The 18544-nt window shown below is 45.2% G+C and overlaps 1 protein-coding gene across 1 annotated transcript; it reads left to right on the top strand.

Moving 5' to 3' along the window:
* The first annotated feature begins 10827 nt into the window (after positions 1 to 10827).
* GAS1 (growth arrest specific 1) lies at positions 10828 to 13375 on the top strand. The gene has a single exon (XM_037035901.1). It carries the CDS (start codon positions 11062 to 11064, stop codon positions 12088 to 12090), a length of 1029 nt encoding a protein of 342 aa, XP_036891796.1. The 5' UTR covers positions 10828 to 11061; the 3' UTR covers positions 12091 to 13375.
* Positions 13376 to 18544: the final 5169 nt, after the last annotated feature.

The raw sequence follows: 18544 nt of genomic DNA, 5'->3' as shown, positions 1-18544 counted from the left end.
AGTGTCCTGGAGGCTCATAAGCCTCTCTTCTATTTTTTTAATTCTTGTTTCTTCCTTCTTTTCTGTTTGGTTGTTTCTTTCTTCCTTCTGTTTCACTCTATTGATTTGAGTCCCAGTTTCCTTCTCATCACTGTTGGTTCCCTGTGCATTTTTCTTTATTTCACTTAGCATACCCTTAATTTTTCATGTAATTTGTGACCAAATTCAACCAATTCTGTAAGCATCCTGATCATCAGTGCTTTGAATTGTGCATCTGATAGGTTGGGTATCTCCTTGTTGCTTAGTTGCATTTGCTCTGGATCTTTGATCTATTCTTTTGTTTGGGCCTTTTTTTTTGTCTTGTCATGCCTGTTATGTATGAGGGGTGGAGACTTAGGTATTCATCAGGGCAGGGCAACCCAGTCCCTGGGTTGTGAGGCTGTATGTGGGGGCAGGGTCTGAGAGGGAACAATGGTGCTTGCTCTGCTCTGTCTTGGATTTCAGTCCCTTCTGCCTCTTCCCAGCTGCTGCCTGTGAGCCCAGAGTCTGCCGGCTGCCATCTTGCATTCCTGGTGTCACCACTTTCTTTGCCGAGCCCCCTCTCTGCCGGCTCCGCCCCTCCTACCGATGTGGATGAATGTGTCTATTCCAACTCCTTGGTTGTCGGACTTCCATACAGTTCAATTTTCTGTCAGTTTTGGTTGTTTATTTGTTTCTAAATTGTTGTTGTCTTTATTTTGGTTGTGCGAGAAGGAACACTGTGTCTACCTACACCTCCATCTTGGCGGGAAGTCCTCGAAAACCATAATTTGAAAGAACATAAGCACCTGTACGTTCATCCTAGTGTTATTTACAGTCGACAAGATAAGGAAGCAGCCCAAGTGTCCACCGGTAGATGAGTGAATAAAACAACTATGGGACATTTACACAATGGAATACTACTCAGCTATAAAAAAAGAAGAAAGTTTTACTCTTTACAACAGCAAAGATAGACCTGGAGAGCATTATGCTAAGTGAAATAAGCCAGTCGGAGAAAGACAAGTACCATATGATGTCACTCACATGTAGAATCTAATGAACAAACTCATCTAACAAGCAATATAGAGACAGACTCACAGATGGAGAGCAGATGACAGCTCTGGAGGGGGGCGGGCAGTGGAGGGATCGAGCAAAAAAGAAAAAGGACAACAGTGTGATGACCGTGGTGGAGGGGCAAGCAAGCAAGGGCAAATAAGTAATGGAAAAATACATAAGATAAAAAATAAAATAAAATAAAAGCCTGGGAAGGGCTGGGGAGGAAAAGAAAATCATAAGGTAAAGAAAATACATTTACAGTACAGTGCATATTTATTGGGAAAAAAAGCTACATATACAGGGACCTGCCTAGGTCAAACCCATGTTGTTCAAGAGTCAATATACGTGCATATATTTTCTATTTTTAAATTCTTTTAATTTTTAAATGAAATAAACTGGAAACACAAAAAATTGTGAGAGGGGCTTCGATAATTAACTGTATGCCCATGCATGAAGCAAAGGTCGATACTGAAGGCCACCAGTCACAGACGTCCCCAGTCAGAACACTGGAACAGAGCCCCGCCCCAGCCGAGGGCACAGTCCATGTTCCTGAGATGGATAACTGGCGATGCGAATGATTTTATCAGTGTAAAAGCTTAACCATTTGGGCAGATGTGTACAACTTTTAGACCCACATGGTATATATGACCTCAATTTATTATTTTAATGGACAAAAAAATCACCTAAATGTGGAAGCATTAAGTAATGAAGCCATATATGAAAAGATTCAACTTAAGGTGACTTCTGGATTAAAACAATGTTTCTAAGGCTTTTTCATGGCAGTCAAGCTATCCCATATGACACTACAATGGTGAATACATGATAACACACATTTGTCAAAACTTACAGAATGTACCACACAAAGAGTAAACCCTAATGTAAACTATGGACTTTAGTTAATAACAATGTATCAATGCGGTTCATTGATATAACACATGTACCATACTAATAAAAGATGTAAATAATAAGGGAAATTGTGCAGGCAAGAGGGGATATGTGGAAACGCTGGACTTTCAATCAACTTTTCTGAAAACCTGATGTTGATTTTTTAATGAAGTTATTAATAGCACCCCCACCACCCCCCCAAAAAAACCAGGAGAACAAAGTTGAAAGGCGAAAAAACCCAAACCTTCCCCTTCCTGGCACACAAGAGGTACTGAATAAATATCTGTTGGTTTCAACTGAATCAAATTCAGTGGAAAATGAGCAGGTAATGAAAAGCAGATTTCAAATGTAAGTAGAATGTGAACAGCGATGTGTTCAAGTACTGGGATACACACGTCATTAAAAATAATTAGATAACTTTAATCTTTATCAGTCAATGAGACCATTGATACTTTGACAATTACACATTCTCAACAATTAAGATGTAAGCAATCCTGATATGTTTCTCTCAAAGTGTTTGAGAAACAACCCCACACTTACAAATTACACTAACTTGTTGATGGATATTTTTATTGGTGGTAGCTATTCTTTTTTCTTTTTCTCTCGTCTTTTTTTTTTGGTGGGGGGGGGGAATCATATTATCTTTCTATAGATTCCTACAAGGTTTTTTAAAAAGGCAGATTTTTAAGACAATTCATAACTTCTCTTACAAATTATGTTATTTTCATTTAGAGAACAGCTTATCCAGATTTACAAATTTGTGAAAAAGGTTATTGTTTTAATAGTGAAAATCTAGATTTTAAAACAAGACCTGGCATGGCTTTGAAACATTCTACAATACCCATTGTAGAACTGGCCCCAATTAACTTAAGGTGTAATGTTCAAGTGTGTACAAGCTTTTAACTTGGAAAAAATTACTCTTTGTAGAAAACGGTGCTGCCAAGTACAAACCACAGAGGTTGAGGCAGGTTGTGCCTCAAATGGTCTATATAGACTTTACTGTTAGGGCTTTCAATCTCCATTCCATTAATGTCTCCTTTTCACAGGGTATGAAAGTCAAATTTCCTGAGAATTGGAGCTCCTACCGATTTTGTGGGATTTCCTCCTGTTATTAGATGCTGAAACCCAGCCAGGATTCTGTTCTCTGGAGTCCCTCTGTGGGCGTGTTTCTGCCCTTGGAGAACTCTGTCTGGTCCTGTGCCTGTCAGTAAAAGTGAGGCTGGGATGTCATTTTGCATTCTAAAGTTACCATGACATTTTTTGGAGAGTCAATAGTCTGTTTCTTACATTTTTATTAATCTTCACACAGTGGTGAATCCTTAAGTTTCTGTACCTACCAACTTAATTTACCTTTAGAGCCAAAGAAATTAACTAGTAATACACAGCACACGGCTTCTCCAATGACCTGTGGTGAAAGACAAGATACTGTTTCTACCCATTAGAGATAGGTACTCTTTTGCAAAAACAGATTAGTAGAAAAATTAAGTGATACCAAAAAAGTAGAATCTCCAATTTTCATTGGATTCTGCAGACACAAAATTACTCTTCCAGATTGCTCTAAAAGTATCTGGATGCTTACTCCCACACTCTCATGGACCACCAAGGAACAGTCCCTGGACTGGCACCAAACCATGGGACAGGCCAGTGACTCTTGGGGCAGGGGACACCTTTTCATCTGATGACAGCCTTGGTCTCCCTTCAGGGAGCATCCTCATGCAACCCAGACCAAATGAACTTTTCTGGGAAAAGAGTCATTCATTGTTCCCATTGGGACTGCTAGGGTATACATAGCACTCATAGTTTGTGCAGCCTATTAGGTACTAAAGTGATAGCTCCTTGTTTTCTAGTTTCCTTTCGCCTGACTGCTAGTTAACATAGCATCTTTTCACTTGTTTGTTGGCACTTGAGTTTACACTTCTGTGCATTGCCTCTTTCCATCTTTCCCCCATTTTCTTAAACTATCTTCTTAGAAGTTTATAAGAGCTGTTGTTTATTAGAACATTAGTCTTTTGTTATCTACTCTATGAATAGCCTGTCAGACCTGTGTGTCTATATCAACATTGTTTTGGGTATGTTTTCCGTATACAACGTCTTAATTTTTTATAGTTAACTATGTTTTTCTTCTATATCTTCTAACTTTCCAGTGTTGGTTAGAAGGATTTTCATAAATTCTATGCATATGTGTGTGTGTGTTATAGGCTAATATATATATTAGCCTAGATTTTCTTATTTGATTTTTTATATTTGTTTTTATCTATAATTTATTTTTACATTTCCTTCTAAATAAATAGTGTTGCCAGCTTTATATAGTGTTGCCATTAGTGTTGCCATTTAAGAGACCATGCTTTTCCCACTGATTAAACCATAATTTTTGTGAAGTTAATACATGACAAAGGTTATGGTTTAATCATCCATAATAATTAAATTATCATAGAAATACCATTTTATATTTTAAACTTCAGAACTTTTCCATACTCTTTAACCTCTCAGAGTCTCTGGGTTTTATATATATATTGATATATATATATATATATATATATATATATATATATATATATATAGTATAAATTATTTGGACTAGTTCTGAATTGGCTGATATAGAAGGCAAGCAATAAATTTCAATTTTTATTCATTCAACTCAGCAAATATTTTATTGGCTGCCTATAATCAGCCATCAATTGAATACGCAATGTGACAAAAAAGAGAAGAGAATTTGATCCAAGCAGTTGGGTATGACGAAAATAAGTGTGAGATTATCTACTGTTTTATTAAAACTCAGTGGATTAAAAGAACATTCTTTGTTATTTCCCATGATGCTTTGAGCTGACCGAGCACAGCTGTACTGTTAGTATATTGGGGCAAAACCAGAACTAGGGTCAGGTGAGTGAAATGTCTAGGGTACAGAACTTAAGGATGAACTTACTCTTGAGGTCCCTGCAACTCCACTATGAGAGTATTCCCTTAACTTGTACACATAGGTGCCTCACTCACCTTACCCTATTTGACCCTGACCCTGAGCTGAGCTTTCTCTCATGTTCCTTCCATCAAATGCCAGCTGAGGCTGGAGTCACCTGAAGGTCCCATTGGGCTGGACATCCGAGATTTCTTCTTCACTCACATACCTGTTGCCTTCCTTAGTCACCTGTCTATAAAAGTTAAGCGCTCACCAGGCTTCTCTTCCTCTCTCTGTGTATCTTCTCCTTGGCTTTCCTCATGGCCGTCTCGGGGTTGTCAGATTTCTTACATGGTGACTGGCTTCCCCAGAGCAATCACACCAAGAGGCCAGGTTAAACTGAAGCTGCAATGCTTCTTGTGACCTAGTCTGGAAGCCACAGAATGCCAGTCATTGTCATTGTATTCTATTGGTCAAAGTCACTAAGACCTGCCCAACATTTAAGGGAGGGAAATTAGACTATGCCTCTCAATATGAGAAGCATGGATCTGAGCAGCATGGATATAGTGAGAGGGAGGAAACTGATGGAGAACAATTGTGGAGACTACCTACCACAGAAACACCAGGGAACAGACAGGCTTGGGGTAGGAAATCAGAAGTGCTCTTGGGGCGTTAAGTTCGCAATGCTCATTGGACAATCAAGGGAATAGATACACGTGTAAATCAGAGGATGACTGGAATGGAAAATATCAAAATTGGAGATGTAATTTAGAATCAAGGCACTGGGTGGGATTACCTAAGGACGTCAATTTAGTGAAAGAGCCACCAGGGAGTTCAATGGGAAATAGGGGGTGTGAAGCCAAATAAAAAATCACTTGGAAAAGAAGAGACGATCATGTCCCATGGTGCCCAAAGGCCAGATAAGATGAAGACTGAGAAGTGGCCATTTGGTCATTAGTATCGTTAGCAAGAAAAATGGCAGGGTGAAACTTGATTATGGTGAATTAAAGAGAGAATGGAAAAAGTGAGTAAAAACAACTTTTTCAAGTTTTCATAGAAATGGGATAATTAAGTGAGGACTTGAGGTCTAAGAAGAGTTTGCTGCTGTTTGGTGGGGGGCAGATTTTTTGTTTTAAAATGGTAGAAAGTATAGCCTATTATAGGTGGATGGGAATGAACGATATTGTAGGAGAGAGCTGAGGCAGCAGCAGAAGAAGCAAAGGCAAATTTCGAGTCTAGAAGCTGAGAGGTGACAAGACTGAGACGGGTGAACTGAATAGACAAGAGATGTTACTCAGCGAAATAATATTTGAACTAGAAATTTTGAATTAAAGATTTTTCAGGTGACATAGTTAACACGTTAATGACTAGGTGTAAGGTAAAATCACCAGTTGATAGTTGAATGTGAAAGAAGCCAAGGAGCTAAGAGGCCAAGGTTGTCACAAATGGTAAGAGTAGTCTGGAGAGAAAAACAGCAAGCAAGTCAGATGCTAAAAACCTTAAGGAAGAGCACATCTGAGAAAATGAAGCCTGAATGCCCAAAGGCATCTGTGGTGGCCCTGCACTACATCAACAGAGCTGAGCTGGAACTGTGTTTCTCAGAATTCTACCTCCTGCGTGGTTCCTTGTCAGTATTGGCCACAAGGGAAGTTTTGCACCGATATGGAGGTGGAAGTGAAGCAGCAGTGACATCACTGTTACCCTATGAAGGAGGTGGAGGGCTCCAAGCATTACGACAGTGTGCACCAGTCCTTGCTGATTGAAAGTTCCGCTTGGTTGGGATGAGCCAACACCTGGACCTGAGCTTTCTCAGCTCACCCTCCAGCTCTCCTGCTTCAGCTTCTCCCAGTTCTAGACAAAAGGCAGGTCACCTTCATGGTGAATGGTACCAGCTTTTGGTGCAGGTCAACCCCTGTAGTGTCGAGGACGGCAATGATGAAGGAAATACCAATTCCAATTCACCCTCATGGGTTCCAGTTGACTGAGCTTTCCTTCTCAACTGCCTGTCTGGCCAACCCATAGTGAGTTATGGCCAGATAAGAAGCAGAAGTTATGGCCACACGCAGAAGCAGCAGACTGCACCACCAGTTGCCCCAACTACCACAGCTGTGGGAGGCTTCTTTCCATAAGAAATTCTTCATCATACCTAAGGGCCATCCATGTTAATACAAATGGCAAGAGTGCCTTCTTTTTACAGCTGAACTATTCCATTGTGTGTGTATAATATTTTATTTATTTTTTGTCCATTACATGGACAGTGTGCATAGTTTTTCAAGATAGTAATTTCATCTTTTTGGATGCATACGCAGAAGTGGCATTACTAAATGCTATGGTAGTTCTGTATTAATTTTTTGAGAAACCTCCATCCTGTTTCACAGTAACTGTTCCAATTTATAGACCCACCCTCAGTGTGCCAGAGTTCCCTCTTCTCCATATTCTCTTCAGCATTTGTTATCTTTCTTTTATGATAGCCATTCTAACGGGTACGTAGTGATCACTTCAGTGTGGCTTTGATTGGTATTTCCTTGATGTTTAATGCTGTTGAGCACCTTTTCATGTGTGTGTTAGTCATTGAATGCCTTCTTTGGAAAAAAGTGTCTATTCAAGCCCTCTGTCCATTTTCAAATCAGTTTGTTTGTTTGTTTTTTTATTGCTGTTGAGTTGTATGAGTTCCTTAAATGTTTTGGATATTAACCCCTCATCAGATCTGTGGTTTGCAAATATTTCTCTCCCATTCCATAGGTTTCAGCAGGTTTTAGTTAGAGCAAGAATGTGAAGACCCAGCTTAGAAACAGCTTGAAGATAGGCAAGATTTTTTTCCCCTAAAAAGGTTTCTATTGCCTTTGGTCCACAATTGGTATTGCACATTATCTCTTGTTCCCAGGGCTGTAGGTGGGAGTGGTCCCAGAGAGGGTCTCCTGGTGGGGGTCCCTGTCCTGGACTTGGTGGAGGAGGAGGGACTAATATGGAAGTGCGGGGAGTCTGGCTTTGCCTCAACCATTCGGAACTCCATTGTCCTGTCTGGGCCTCACTGGGCCTCTGGGGGGTTCAGGGGAAATCTAGTCCCTCGAAGTGCCTAAAATATCTGGGGACTGTGGCCTGGCCCTTTCCCAGGGGACTTCCTTTCCCCCAATCTCCCCTCCACCACCCTCCTCCAGCCCATCTCTCCCCCCAAATTACTTCTGCTTTGTTAAAACTCCCTAAAATTTCTGTATGTCCAGAAACCACAAACTGATTAGCACAGAAAAGGGAAGAGGGTCAGAAGCAACCAGAAGCCATCTGGGGCCAGTTTCCCTCCCTGCACAGTTTCTTCTTCTTCCCACGGCTTGGCCCAAAGCATGCTGGGAAATTCACTACCTGGATGTGCCCTGGCAGGATGGCCACCACACAAGCACCTGGATCTGGCCATCACAGCCCCTCAGTTGGAAGCACTTGAACACGTGGATGAAGACACAGAGAACCCAGAGATTTTGCTGAGAATAGTCCAGGATGAAGTGAATTTGGGGAGGGAGTGGCAGGGTGGAGGTAGGGATGGGTAAGTCAGTTTAAGGGATGTACATAGTAATATAGGAATCAGTGTATGGGTGACGGGGGATGGCTTGGAGGTCTGGTGGCTATCAGTGCAAACCTGGAATGTGGAGCAAGGTGGTACTCACGGTTCCTGAGACTCATGGGGAAGAGGGCTCTCCTGTCTCACCATAGCCTCCTTCTTCCGCCTGTATCAGGCCCCTGATAGCCCTGCAGGTCTGAAATGTTCAGATTGGGGTACTGAAGTGTCCCTGAAGCACACAAAACTCTCTGGAGTCCCTTAAATCTGAGAACTGACAAATTTTACAAACAACAAGCACCCCCACTCCTCATTCTCTAGAGCAGTGGTTCTCGAGTAACAGCGAAGGAGTGGGACTTGTCCAAGCCCTTCTGGCATATAACACAACAGCAAAAATCCAGCGCCTGGAAACTGATTGTTTAAATAGCCACACAGTTGTAGCCTTTCTTTTCTCTCCTCCTTCTTCTTTTTTAAAATATAGATTGATTGTATGTATGTGTGTTTCGTGTGACTCAAGTCGGGCAAAGAGGTCTGCTTTACCTCAGGTTCTTTTAAAGTTTATTTTGTTTTGTATTGTTTTGGGAATTGCAGAGGTGCAGCTCCCTAAGGCAGACCCCGCGTCTGAGGAATGCAGCTGCCTTTACAGGAACGGGAGGCTTTTTTTGCAGCCTGTACCTCTGATGTGGCCCTGTTCTCACTTTTGCCATTTCAAATCCACTTGGCCTCCGGGGAGAGCCGGACAGCCGAACTCTGCGCGGGCTGGAGCCCCGGCTCCTTCTGCTTCTGGAGAGGAGACTTAGCCTTAATTTTTGTGACAGATGGAGTTGATAGTCTCTCCACGGAAAGGGGAGGAAAAAAAGCGCCAGTTTTTGACAGGCCGCAGACGCCCGGTGCCTCTGGTGGTCGAAGGCTGCGTTGCGCCGCAGTTAAGGTAGACCTCAAACTCCCGCGCCTGGAGGGTACAGGCTGCTGTACCCTAGTGAGGGCTTGAAACACGCACTAGAATAGAAACCTTGGAGCGTACCAGTTTATTCCCTTCCTCTCTGTTGTGACTGCAGCCAGACGGGATCAACATCCCTAAAGATTTGTAAGGCTATGATTATTTCTCATCGCCAATCATGCTAGTAACATATTCCTAAAACATTAATTTAGTTGACTGGATTTGTCTTAACTGATAACAGATGCCTGGCTCTACGGTCATACCTGCCAGATTGGCAAATTGGGACGGGGTGCCGGAGTAGGGGGGTGTCGTAAGTATTTCATCAATACCCCAAACCTTCCAACTTAAGTGTGTGCCTCTTCCTTGGGTGCGGTTTGTTGTTGTTGTTGTTGTTTTGTTTTGTTTTTAAAGTTTCGAAGTACCACTATAAATTCTCTGATTATCTCCTCCCGCCTGTGATGAGCAGGATCCAAAGATGGGGAACTCGAAAAACACCAAATTCGGAACCCAGTCGAAGGCACAGATGGAGTCTAGGCAGAATTACTGCAACTACCAAAAACAAAAAAAGTTTTAAAGAACCAAAGAAAAAGGGCTGCGGCCCAGCCGGATGCCAACAGCTGCCCCTAAACCCAGCCCGCTGTGTAAGAGCGCGAGTTAGGGACTCCATATCCGAGCCTCCTTAAGAGTAGGAGGAGCTCCCGGGCCTCTGTCAGGCTTCTTAAGCCCTTCCTTTCAAGCCCTGAATGCCTGAATGTGAGCTGCCCACCAACCTCCTCGCCCTCCCCCACTCTGCAACCCCACTCCAGCGGCTCCAGGGGAAAAAAAGTTTCAACAACAACAGGCAGGACCAATAGCATCTCGAAAAGCCGGGAAAGGGGGCCGAGCAAAGGGCGAAAGAGTGGAGAAAGGAGAAAGCGGGCAGGCTCCGAGCGCGCGGGGCCGGGGCTCGGTGAGCCGGAGGAGCGTTGCTAATGTTTTTGTTTGTTTGCTTTTCCATGCATGCATAATGAGGGGGCACCACGGCACCACGCGGGGGCTCCCGGCCCACTTTTGTATTTAAAGCCTCGCAGCTAGAGAGTTTGCAGCCGGGCTCAGCGGATCCGCTCCCCGGGCTCCTTGTCACCCGAGAAGCCGCCGGCGAGGGAAGCCCGGGAGCCGCTTTCTAGCCGCGCGGAGTTTCTTGTTCTCCCCGCGCCTCCCGGAAAGGGCTCCCCAGAGCTCGGCCGAGGCCGGGGTCGCCGCGGGCGGAGGGGGAGGGGACGCGGGCCGCCCGGCCGAGGGAAGGCGGGCAGCGCACGGACCCGAGCCAGGAAGCGGCGCGATGCGAGAGCCCGCAGCGGCAGCGCCGGGGCGCTGAGCCGGGGAGGAAGGAGCCGCCGCGGACGCACAACGGATCTGCAGGCGCGGAGCAAAATGCACCCGCGGCGCTCCGCGGTCCTGCAGCGCCGCCGCGGCCCCGCGGCCCGCAGCCCACCGCGGCGGCAGTGAGCGTCTCCCGCCACAACCGGGGGCCGACCGGAGGGGCTCTTCGCGGTTGTGCGTTTCTAGGAAGCCTCGGTAGCCGGAGCCAGACCGACCTTCTGCAAGCAGCGGAGTACCAGCCAGCGGCGCGCATGGATTTATGAAAACACTCATGCAAGAAGTTGGCAGGACTGAGGCAAACTTTTCCACCGGCTCCGTGTACGCCACTCCCCGCACCTCGTTTCCTTTCCCCTCCTCGCCCAGCGGCTGCCGCTGCCCGCGATGGTGGCAGGGCTGCTGGGCGGCGGGGCCCGCGGGGGGACCGTGCCGGGCGCTTGGCTGTGCCTGATGGCGCTGCTGCAGCTGCTGGGCTCGGCGCCGCGGGGCTCCGGACTGGCGCACGGCCGCCGCCTCATCTGCTGGCAGGCGCTGCTCCAGTGCCAGGGGGAGCCGGAGTGCAGCTACGCCTACAACCAGTACGCGGAGGCGTGCGCGCCGGTTCTGGCGCAGCGTGGTGGGAGCGACGCCCCGGGAGCTGCAGCCGCCTTCCCGGCCTCAGCCCCTTCCTTTTCCTCGCGCTGGCGCTGTCCGAGCCACTGTATTTCGGCCCTTATTCAGCTCAACCACACGCGCCGCGGGCCCGCTCTGGAGGACTGTGACTGCGCGCAGGACGAGAACTGCAAGTCCACCAAGCGCGCCATTGAGCCCTGCCTGCCTCGGACCAGCGGCGGCGGCGGTGGCGGCCCGGGTGCTGGCGGGGTCATGGGTTGCACCGAAGCCCGCCGGCGCTGCGACCGGGACAGCCGCTGCAACCTGGCGCTCAGCCGCTACCTGACTTACTGCGGCAAGCTCTTCAACGGGCTGCGCTGCACAGATGAGTGCCGCACTGTCATCGAGGACATGCTAGCTGTGCCCAAGGCAGCGCTGCTCAACGACTGCGTGTGCGACGGCCTTGAGCGGCCCATCTGCGAATCGGTCAAAGAGAACATGGCCCGCCTGTGCTTCGGTGCCGAACTGGGTAACGGCCCAGGCAGCAGCGGCTCGGATGGGGGCCTGGACGACTACTACGACGAGGAGTACGACGAGGAGCAGCGCGCCGGGGGCGCTGGCGGTGAGCAGCCGCTGGACGACGACGACGGCGTACCGCACCAGCCGCGCCCGGGTGGCGGCGCTGCTGCGGCGGGAGGCCACGGGGACTTGCCCTACGGGCCCGGGCGAAGGAGCACCAACGGCAGTGGACGCTTGGCTCCCCGAGGGGCCTGGACCCTGTTCGCCTCCATCTTGCTGCTGCTGCTCCCGCAGCTGTTTTAGCTCTCGCGCCCTCCGACGTGGGCTGCGGGAGGGCCTGTGCCAGGGCACCTGTGGCTTGGGGACAGAGGGGATGGATGGGGAATACTTGCCAAAACGTTTTCAAAGTTGACTCTACTTAGCCAGACTCCCCGCCACAACTTTGGCACTTTGCTCGTCTCTTCTCCTGAGCATGAGTTCTTGGACATCCTTTCCTGGCCCCATTTCAGGCTCCAGAAACTCCCAACACGTCTGCCCTGCAGAAACTAGCCTAGCTAAAGTTCTGGACGCCTGGCATGGAATGGGTGGCGGGGCGGGGGTGAGAGCAAGCAAGAACGTAGTCCTGGACTCCAAAGAGGGTGCTGACCAGTGTGGCCTTGGCATTTTTCAAGGGACTGGGCTCGGAGCCAGGGGTTTGAAGGGGGTTTATATTTGCAAAAGGGGCTGTCAGTTTATAAGCATTTGGGGGGGTGGGAGGGACCCGATATCTACTTTTATTGTGGCCGATGAGGACATTGCAGTCGTCAGTAATCAGAAAAATCCCATTTACTGGTTCATTCGTTTATCAACCGGTTCCTTGGTTTTGGTACCAGCGCCCTGAATTCTCAGTTTGGGGTAGGGGTGGGAAGAGGTTAGTACCCCCGCATTAGTTTTAGATAACTTTAAGCCTTTGACCTTAATTTCATTCTCACCACTCTGATCGCTTAGTACATTTCTTAGGACTAAGGGTCAAAAATGCTGATATAAAGAGTTGCTAGTGATACTGAAAATGCAAGTTTGTATTAAATGAGCTCTGCACTGCCGTCTATGAAAGCCTCTTTATGATGTTTGTTTTGTTGTCGTTTCTGTTCTTTACATCAAGAAATTGTATGTACAAATATGCAGAGAACGTATATTGCTTCTGCTTCTATCAGGGTGCTAAACCCTGGTACTTCTTATATAAATTGTATTAAAACTGGGGTTTGTTACCAGTTGCTGTACTTTGTATATAGAATTTTTATAAATTGTATGCTTCAGAAATAATTTATTTTTAAAAAGAAATTAAAACTTTAAATCCACATCCATGTTACACCTCTTCTCCCTGAAATGTATAGAAACTGTCACCAGGGATCCAAACCCACAGCCGCTGTAAAGTGTGTTCTGTCTAGAACAGCCTTGAAATGTACAGTGTATTTTATAGATTTGAAGTTAACATTCTTATTCTCAAGAGAATTTATGGACATTGTAGAAATGTATAAATGCATTTCCAAACTGCCTTAAACGTATTTTTATAGACATCTTTAAAAAAAAAGTCTTATGTTTTAAGTAACTATGGCTTTGTGTATTTCTTTCATTCTTTTTTTTATTATTTGTTTTTATTAAAATGTGTACATCAGTAAAGAGTTTTAAATAATGAATATGGTGTAGTTACTTTCCAGAGTTACATTGTGGTTAACCCAATAATGGGTGAGGAGTGGGGTGGAGGGGCCACTGGGAATCTATCAACCATCAACTGAAATTAAAATACAGTATAAGACAAGAAATGAGGGCTATTATTTATGCCTTTAATTTAATGAACAATTAGACATCTGTAAATGAGGCAGCTAAAAAGATATAATTGATTGCCCTCCACTGGTTTTTATGTTGGTGAAGAGAATTCACAAAATCGTGTCTCCTACATAATTTGGGATAACCCAGACATCTCTACCATTTCCACTGGGACGCCCCCAACCCCCGCCCCTTCCTCCAGGAGTGTCTTCAGTGGCTACTAGACATTCTCATGCAATCAAACATGCCAATAACATCTGTTACCAATAGGTCTTAGGAAACCTGTGAGACTCAATACTTCAAAGTCACTTTCACACTTCGGGTGAAAAAGTACAAAATTTTGTTACAAAACATTCAGGCGAGGGAAAGTAAACACACTGGGGAGAGGAACAATTACCAGAACTTGTAATATTGTTGTGAGGAGTTGTTTAGCAGTGGGCTGAAGGCTGGGTTCCCGCCAGAGCTACTGATCTACACTCAAACGCCCTTAGATAAATAATTACACTCTTAAGCTGTGTCGAGTGCTGATACACTTGACCTTGTAAATAGAAATGTTTGCAGTAGGAATAAACTCCGGCATTGGAAAATCTTTTAAACATTAACACAAAAGAGAGCGCTCTGTCCTCTGGGGATTTGAGTCTGAACTTCGCCAAGCTAGGCACTTGCAAGGGGGAAAAAAAGTTTATTTATCTTCTATTCCTGGTGTTTATTTAAAGCTTTTCATTTTAAACGCGGTGATTGGAAGGCAAGTCAGGAGTTTAAAAGTCACCACAAATAAACTTTGTCTGAGGGGTCCACAGATTAGCAAGATCTCGTGTCTCTTTATATGATATTAACATGTGCTGAGAAAACATAACCAGATTTCTCTGCTGCCTGAAGTAATTAACAAAGCCATGCCCCCTCCCAACTTCCTCCCACCCACTCCCACCCGCTACTTTCAAGGTTTCTTTTCCTTTAAGTGGCTCTTTCCCCAGCTTTTATAGAGGGCTTCTAGGTGCTCCTTCTTGCATCTAAAGCCAAGAGATTTGTATGTGTGGACCATCAGAAAGTCTTGGTTGTAGTTTCAGAGAACCCTAGGAGAGTGGTGTGTGGTTGGAACCGGGTCACCTGAATGGTTGAGTAAACATATTGTTAAAACAAAGCTGAAAGCTTTGTTTCTTTGGGAAATGAACAAAGGGTATTCCAAAAGACTTGTAAATGAAATCAGCTTTCTTTACAAAACGTCAAGTTAGCAACACTCCTGTGCTTGCCCTTAAATATATTTAAATCATCTCCATTTCATGTTATTTTAACACATTCCTGACTAAAAGTTAAGTCTTTGTCCCAGTAAAAGGCCCAGTTTTCTCCAGTAAGAAGTAAAACGCATTAGCACTAGAAAAGGCCTGATAATTAACTGCCACAATAAACTCACGACTTGATTTTACAGGGTCCTGTCAAAAGCATCTGCCTGGAATAAATCAACACGGCTAGCTCTTGGGGAGAGAAGACACAGGCTTCATGCTTTCTTCCGTGAGGAAAGTGAACATTGATCGGTGGTCCATTTCAATTTAAACAGTTCAACACTGGAGCCCAGGAGTCTCCTTTTGCCTCTGCAGACCCAGTGGGTTCCAGAGCAGGTTGCTGAGATGTTAGGACCTTCAGCTCTGGTTATGGGGTTGTAGTCTGCCATCTGCTCCTAGGCAGAAAGGATTTTTACAGATGTTGACATCTGTAATACCTCACGCTCTCCGGGGAGCCTTTTGGAATTTTGGACATTCGAGATGGGGAATGCCTGGAAGTATCATTACTGAAAAAAAAAGTATCTCTGGCTTTTCCTGGGGTTTCTCAAAAAGCGCCATGCTTCCCACAGAAATATTCTGGAGTGAGAGCAAGCAATTCCTTCTACATTTCATGTAAAATCATGGGTCTTCGTGGTCATCCTCATTTTCCCAGTTAGCAGGTTTGCCTTCTCAGTGACAGTTTATTTGTCTCTGAAGGCACTTCAGTGACAAGCGTGTAAGGGAGTGGGGGACAATGGTGGAGAACAAGGAGGCAGTTCATTGAAGTGAGAGTGACCATACAGTAAATAGAAGGAAGTTCAGCCTTCACTGTTCACCCGATCACATAGCAATGCTTTTGTATATGACCACAATGGACATAAGCTCTCGTTTATTTTTGATAATATACAGCAATGTATGTGGGCAATGTTCATATGTAAAGGGGAAAAATGCCTGGAGGGAACTAAATTTTTGTACTAAGTCACAGGACTTCCCTGTGCTTAGACAGGACCCCTACAAATGTCCAAAAGTAAGGAAGCAGCTCCTAAGATCCACCTCCACAAACTAAAGGGGCCACGGCGCTTTGACAGGTCTGGGGTGCATGGCAGTGCATCCAATAGGGTCTGCACGGGGAAGACAAGACTCAGAACCAGCAGTCTCTCTCCTTTGAGGAGTCCAGAGACGCCGTATGGGATGGGAGTTCCTTCTTCACCACTCCCTGTACTCACACCCCGTTCCATCCCAGCAACACTATGTAGTATACACTAAAAAGAGGAGCGAAAGGCCATGAGAACTTTCAGAGCCATAAAACACCGCATTTGAAAATCTTTCTACTTTAAACTTTGGCATTGCATTATTAGCCTACTTAGTGGGTTCAACTATGGAAGTTCTCAAACATAACCTCATATAACCCTGTCAAGCCTATCAAAAGAAGAACATGTATTATTTTTTTGACCTCTTATACCAAGGAACATCAGAAATACCTGTCAGTTGACCTGGTTTCTCCCAAAGCAAGGTGGTTGAGAAACGTCATGTTACAAATGCCTGGGTTTCCAGTGGGTATCGCAGCCTGGTGAGTCCAGTAAAGTTGGATGTTACTGTATTCCGTATGAGGGCTTGCCTTCGCTGGACAGTTGAAAAGGCTTACCCTTGACTGTCTGAATGACATAAGTAATGTGCTATTAGCATAAATACCTTCTAAGACATCCATTTAATCAATTTCTTAAATCACAGAATGATCTACTACAAAATAGTGGACTGTATACACTATATTTTGGCACAAAGATGGTCATTCTCCCACTAGTAACCAGGGGCTCTAAATAAATGATTTCAACAATGTTTTATTAAAGGACGACAAGAGCCCTCGAGCTGCATTAATCGGGGAGAAGTCGAGTGGCACTTTTGTTATGGAAATGTTCAGCACATAATAGCACTACAGAACAATGTGCAGACACTTCATTCTTTCAGCCATGCTGACACCTCTTAAAGAGGAACTGCAGGGAAGGATGTGGGAAAGATTTGCTTTCCGAGGAAGCTTTCAGCTAATATTTTGGAGAGCTACCTCCACACCGTGCGTAACGTGCATGCAATAGGAGAAAGACGAGCTGCCGAGATGCACGGTGTTTTCTCCCCTTAGTTTGGGAGCTTGGGTTCCATCATAAAATCAAATCTCCACATTTTTTACCTGGCACTTGTCGAAACCCTGTGTTGCTGCTTTTGTAGTGCTCTGAGTCCAGTTTTATAATGTGGATCAGAGTTTCAGTAACTCTCAATGGTACTGATATACACTACAAATAGCTTTGATGAGTTCTCTGTACACAAACAAAGTGAATGTTAAAGTCTGCAAACAGGTGAGTCCACACAAAACGTCATTAAGGGCATCTTCAACCTGTAACCAAAAATAAAATGGTATTTTGTTTCCAGACTTTATAAACATCTTCATGTTCTCTCATTACCCATATCTATTCTTACAATTTAACTTCTTTATTTACATTTTATAAGTTCTATAGGACATTTGTGAGTTAGTGGATGCCAGCATAGAGAAATAGCTCACAAGTAAACCCTACAGTATATCTTATAACTGGTCAGGTGTTTCTTTGCACCAAGACAGGAAACATTTCAGCGAGGTTTGAGACCCTTCCCTTAACCATCTGCTTTAGGAAAATGCCAGTCCAGCCTTCAGTTGTAGCCCCTGTCACCTCTCACCTCTCACTTAGTTACACCTATTTGGAGCATCCTTCTGCAGCAAACATTGGAGTAAGGTTTGTGAAGACTAAAACTTGTGTCTGTAACCCTGAGCCGTTAACAGGACGAGGGAACGAACAAAGAGTCCATTGGGCTTCCACGGGCATCTGTTGAGGATCTACTCGGTGTGGCGGCCAATGTGAACTTCATTGTGCCTTGAAAGCTGGTAGCCAGGATGGGAGACACACAGATACTTTCAACAGCGAATGGCAAGCACAGAGGAGTAGAACTAGATGATTTAGCCCACTGTTGGATTTAAGGAAAACTTCATGGAGAAGGCAACACTGAAGCTTAGTCTATGGACAGGAAAGGGAGCTAGCAAGGAAAAAGGTGGGGAAGACATTTCCATCAGAGGAACAGAACAGCTGTGTGTGTGACCATTCATTACCATGTGTGAGGCAGGAAGTAACCATGATACGCTTTAGAAGAAGGATTAATCCTGGGTCACAGACATCTTGAACGTCATGCCAGGCATTGACTTCACCCTCCCAGTGTACATGACATGAAACCTCTGGGAATTCCCAGCTGAAAGCTTCAGAGGTTCACCTCCTTGAACAGATTTCTTTATGACTTTAAGAAGTGAAGACCAGAGACTAGAGAACAGTGAGGAGACTACTGCCAGGTCCAGTGGATGAAAGCAAGGGACTGAGCTAGAAGAGGAGTAGTGGGGGAAGAGAAGAAACAGATTCATGACACTGATTGATCTTGAACATGGAGTGTTGGAGGAGGTGGGACACCTCTATGACTGCTGTACTTCTGGCTCAAAAAACCGGGTGGATGGTGTTAGATTCTGTCCCAGAAGAAAGGTTGGAGGGCAAGCTACGTTTGAGAACATACAAAATAGTCCATTGGTAATGCACTTCAGGAAACTGACCCTGGGTCTAGCTTTCCAGGCAGATGTCAAACTTGAGCGGTGATTCTGGTTAAACCTCCCAGAGCGACACACCCAA

Source organism: Sturnira hondurensis, unplaced genomic scaffold, assembly GCF_014824575.4.
Source record: "Sturnira hondurensis isolate 20B ecotype Veracruz unplaced genomic scaffold, ASM1482457v3 Scaffold0022566, whole genome shotgun sequence".
Taxonomy (NCBI): Eukaryota; Metazoa; Chordata; class Mammalia; order Chiroptera; family Phyllostomidae; genus Sturnira; species Sturnira hondurensis.
Note: the sequence above shows the minus strand (reverse complement) of the source record. Positions and strands in the feature narration are given on the sequence as shown.

Coding starts and splice junctions, on each gene's coding strand:
- GAS1 (XM_037035901.1), top strand. CDS start 11,062: ATGGTGGCAGGGCTGCTGGGCGGCGGGGCCCGCGGGGGGACCGTGCCG.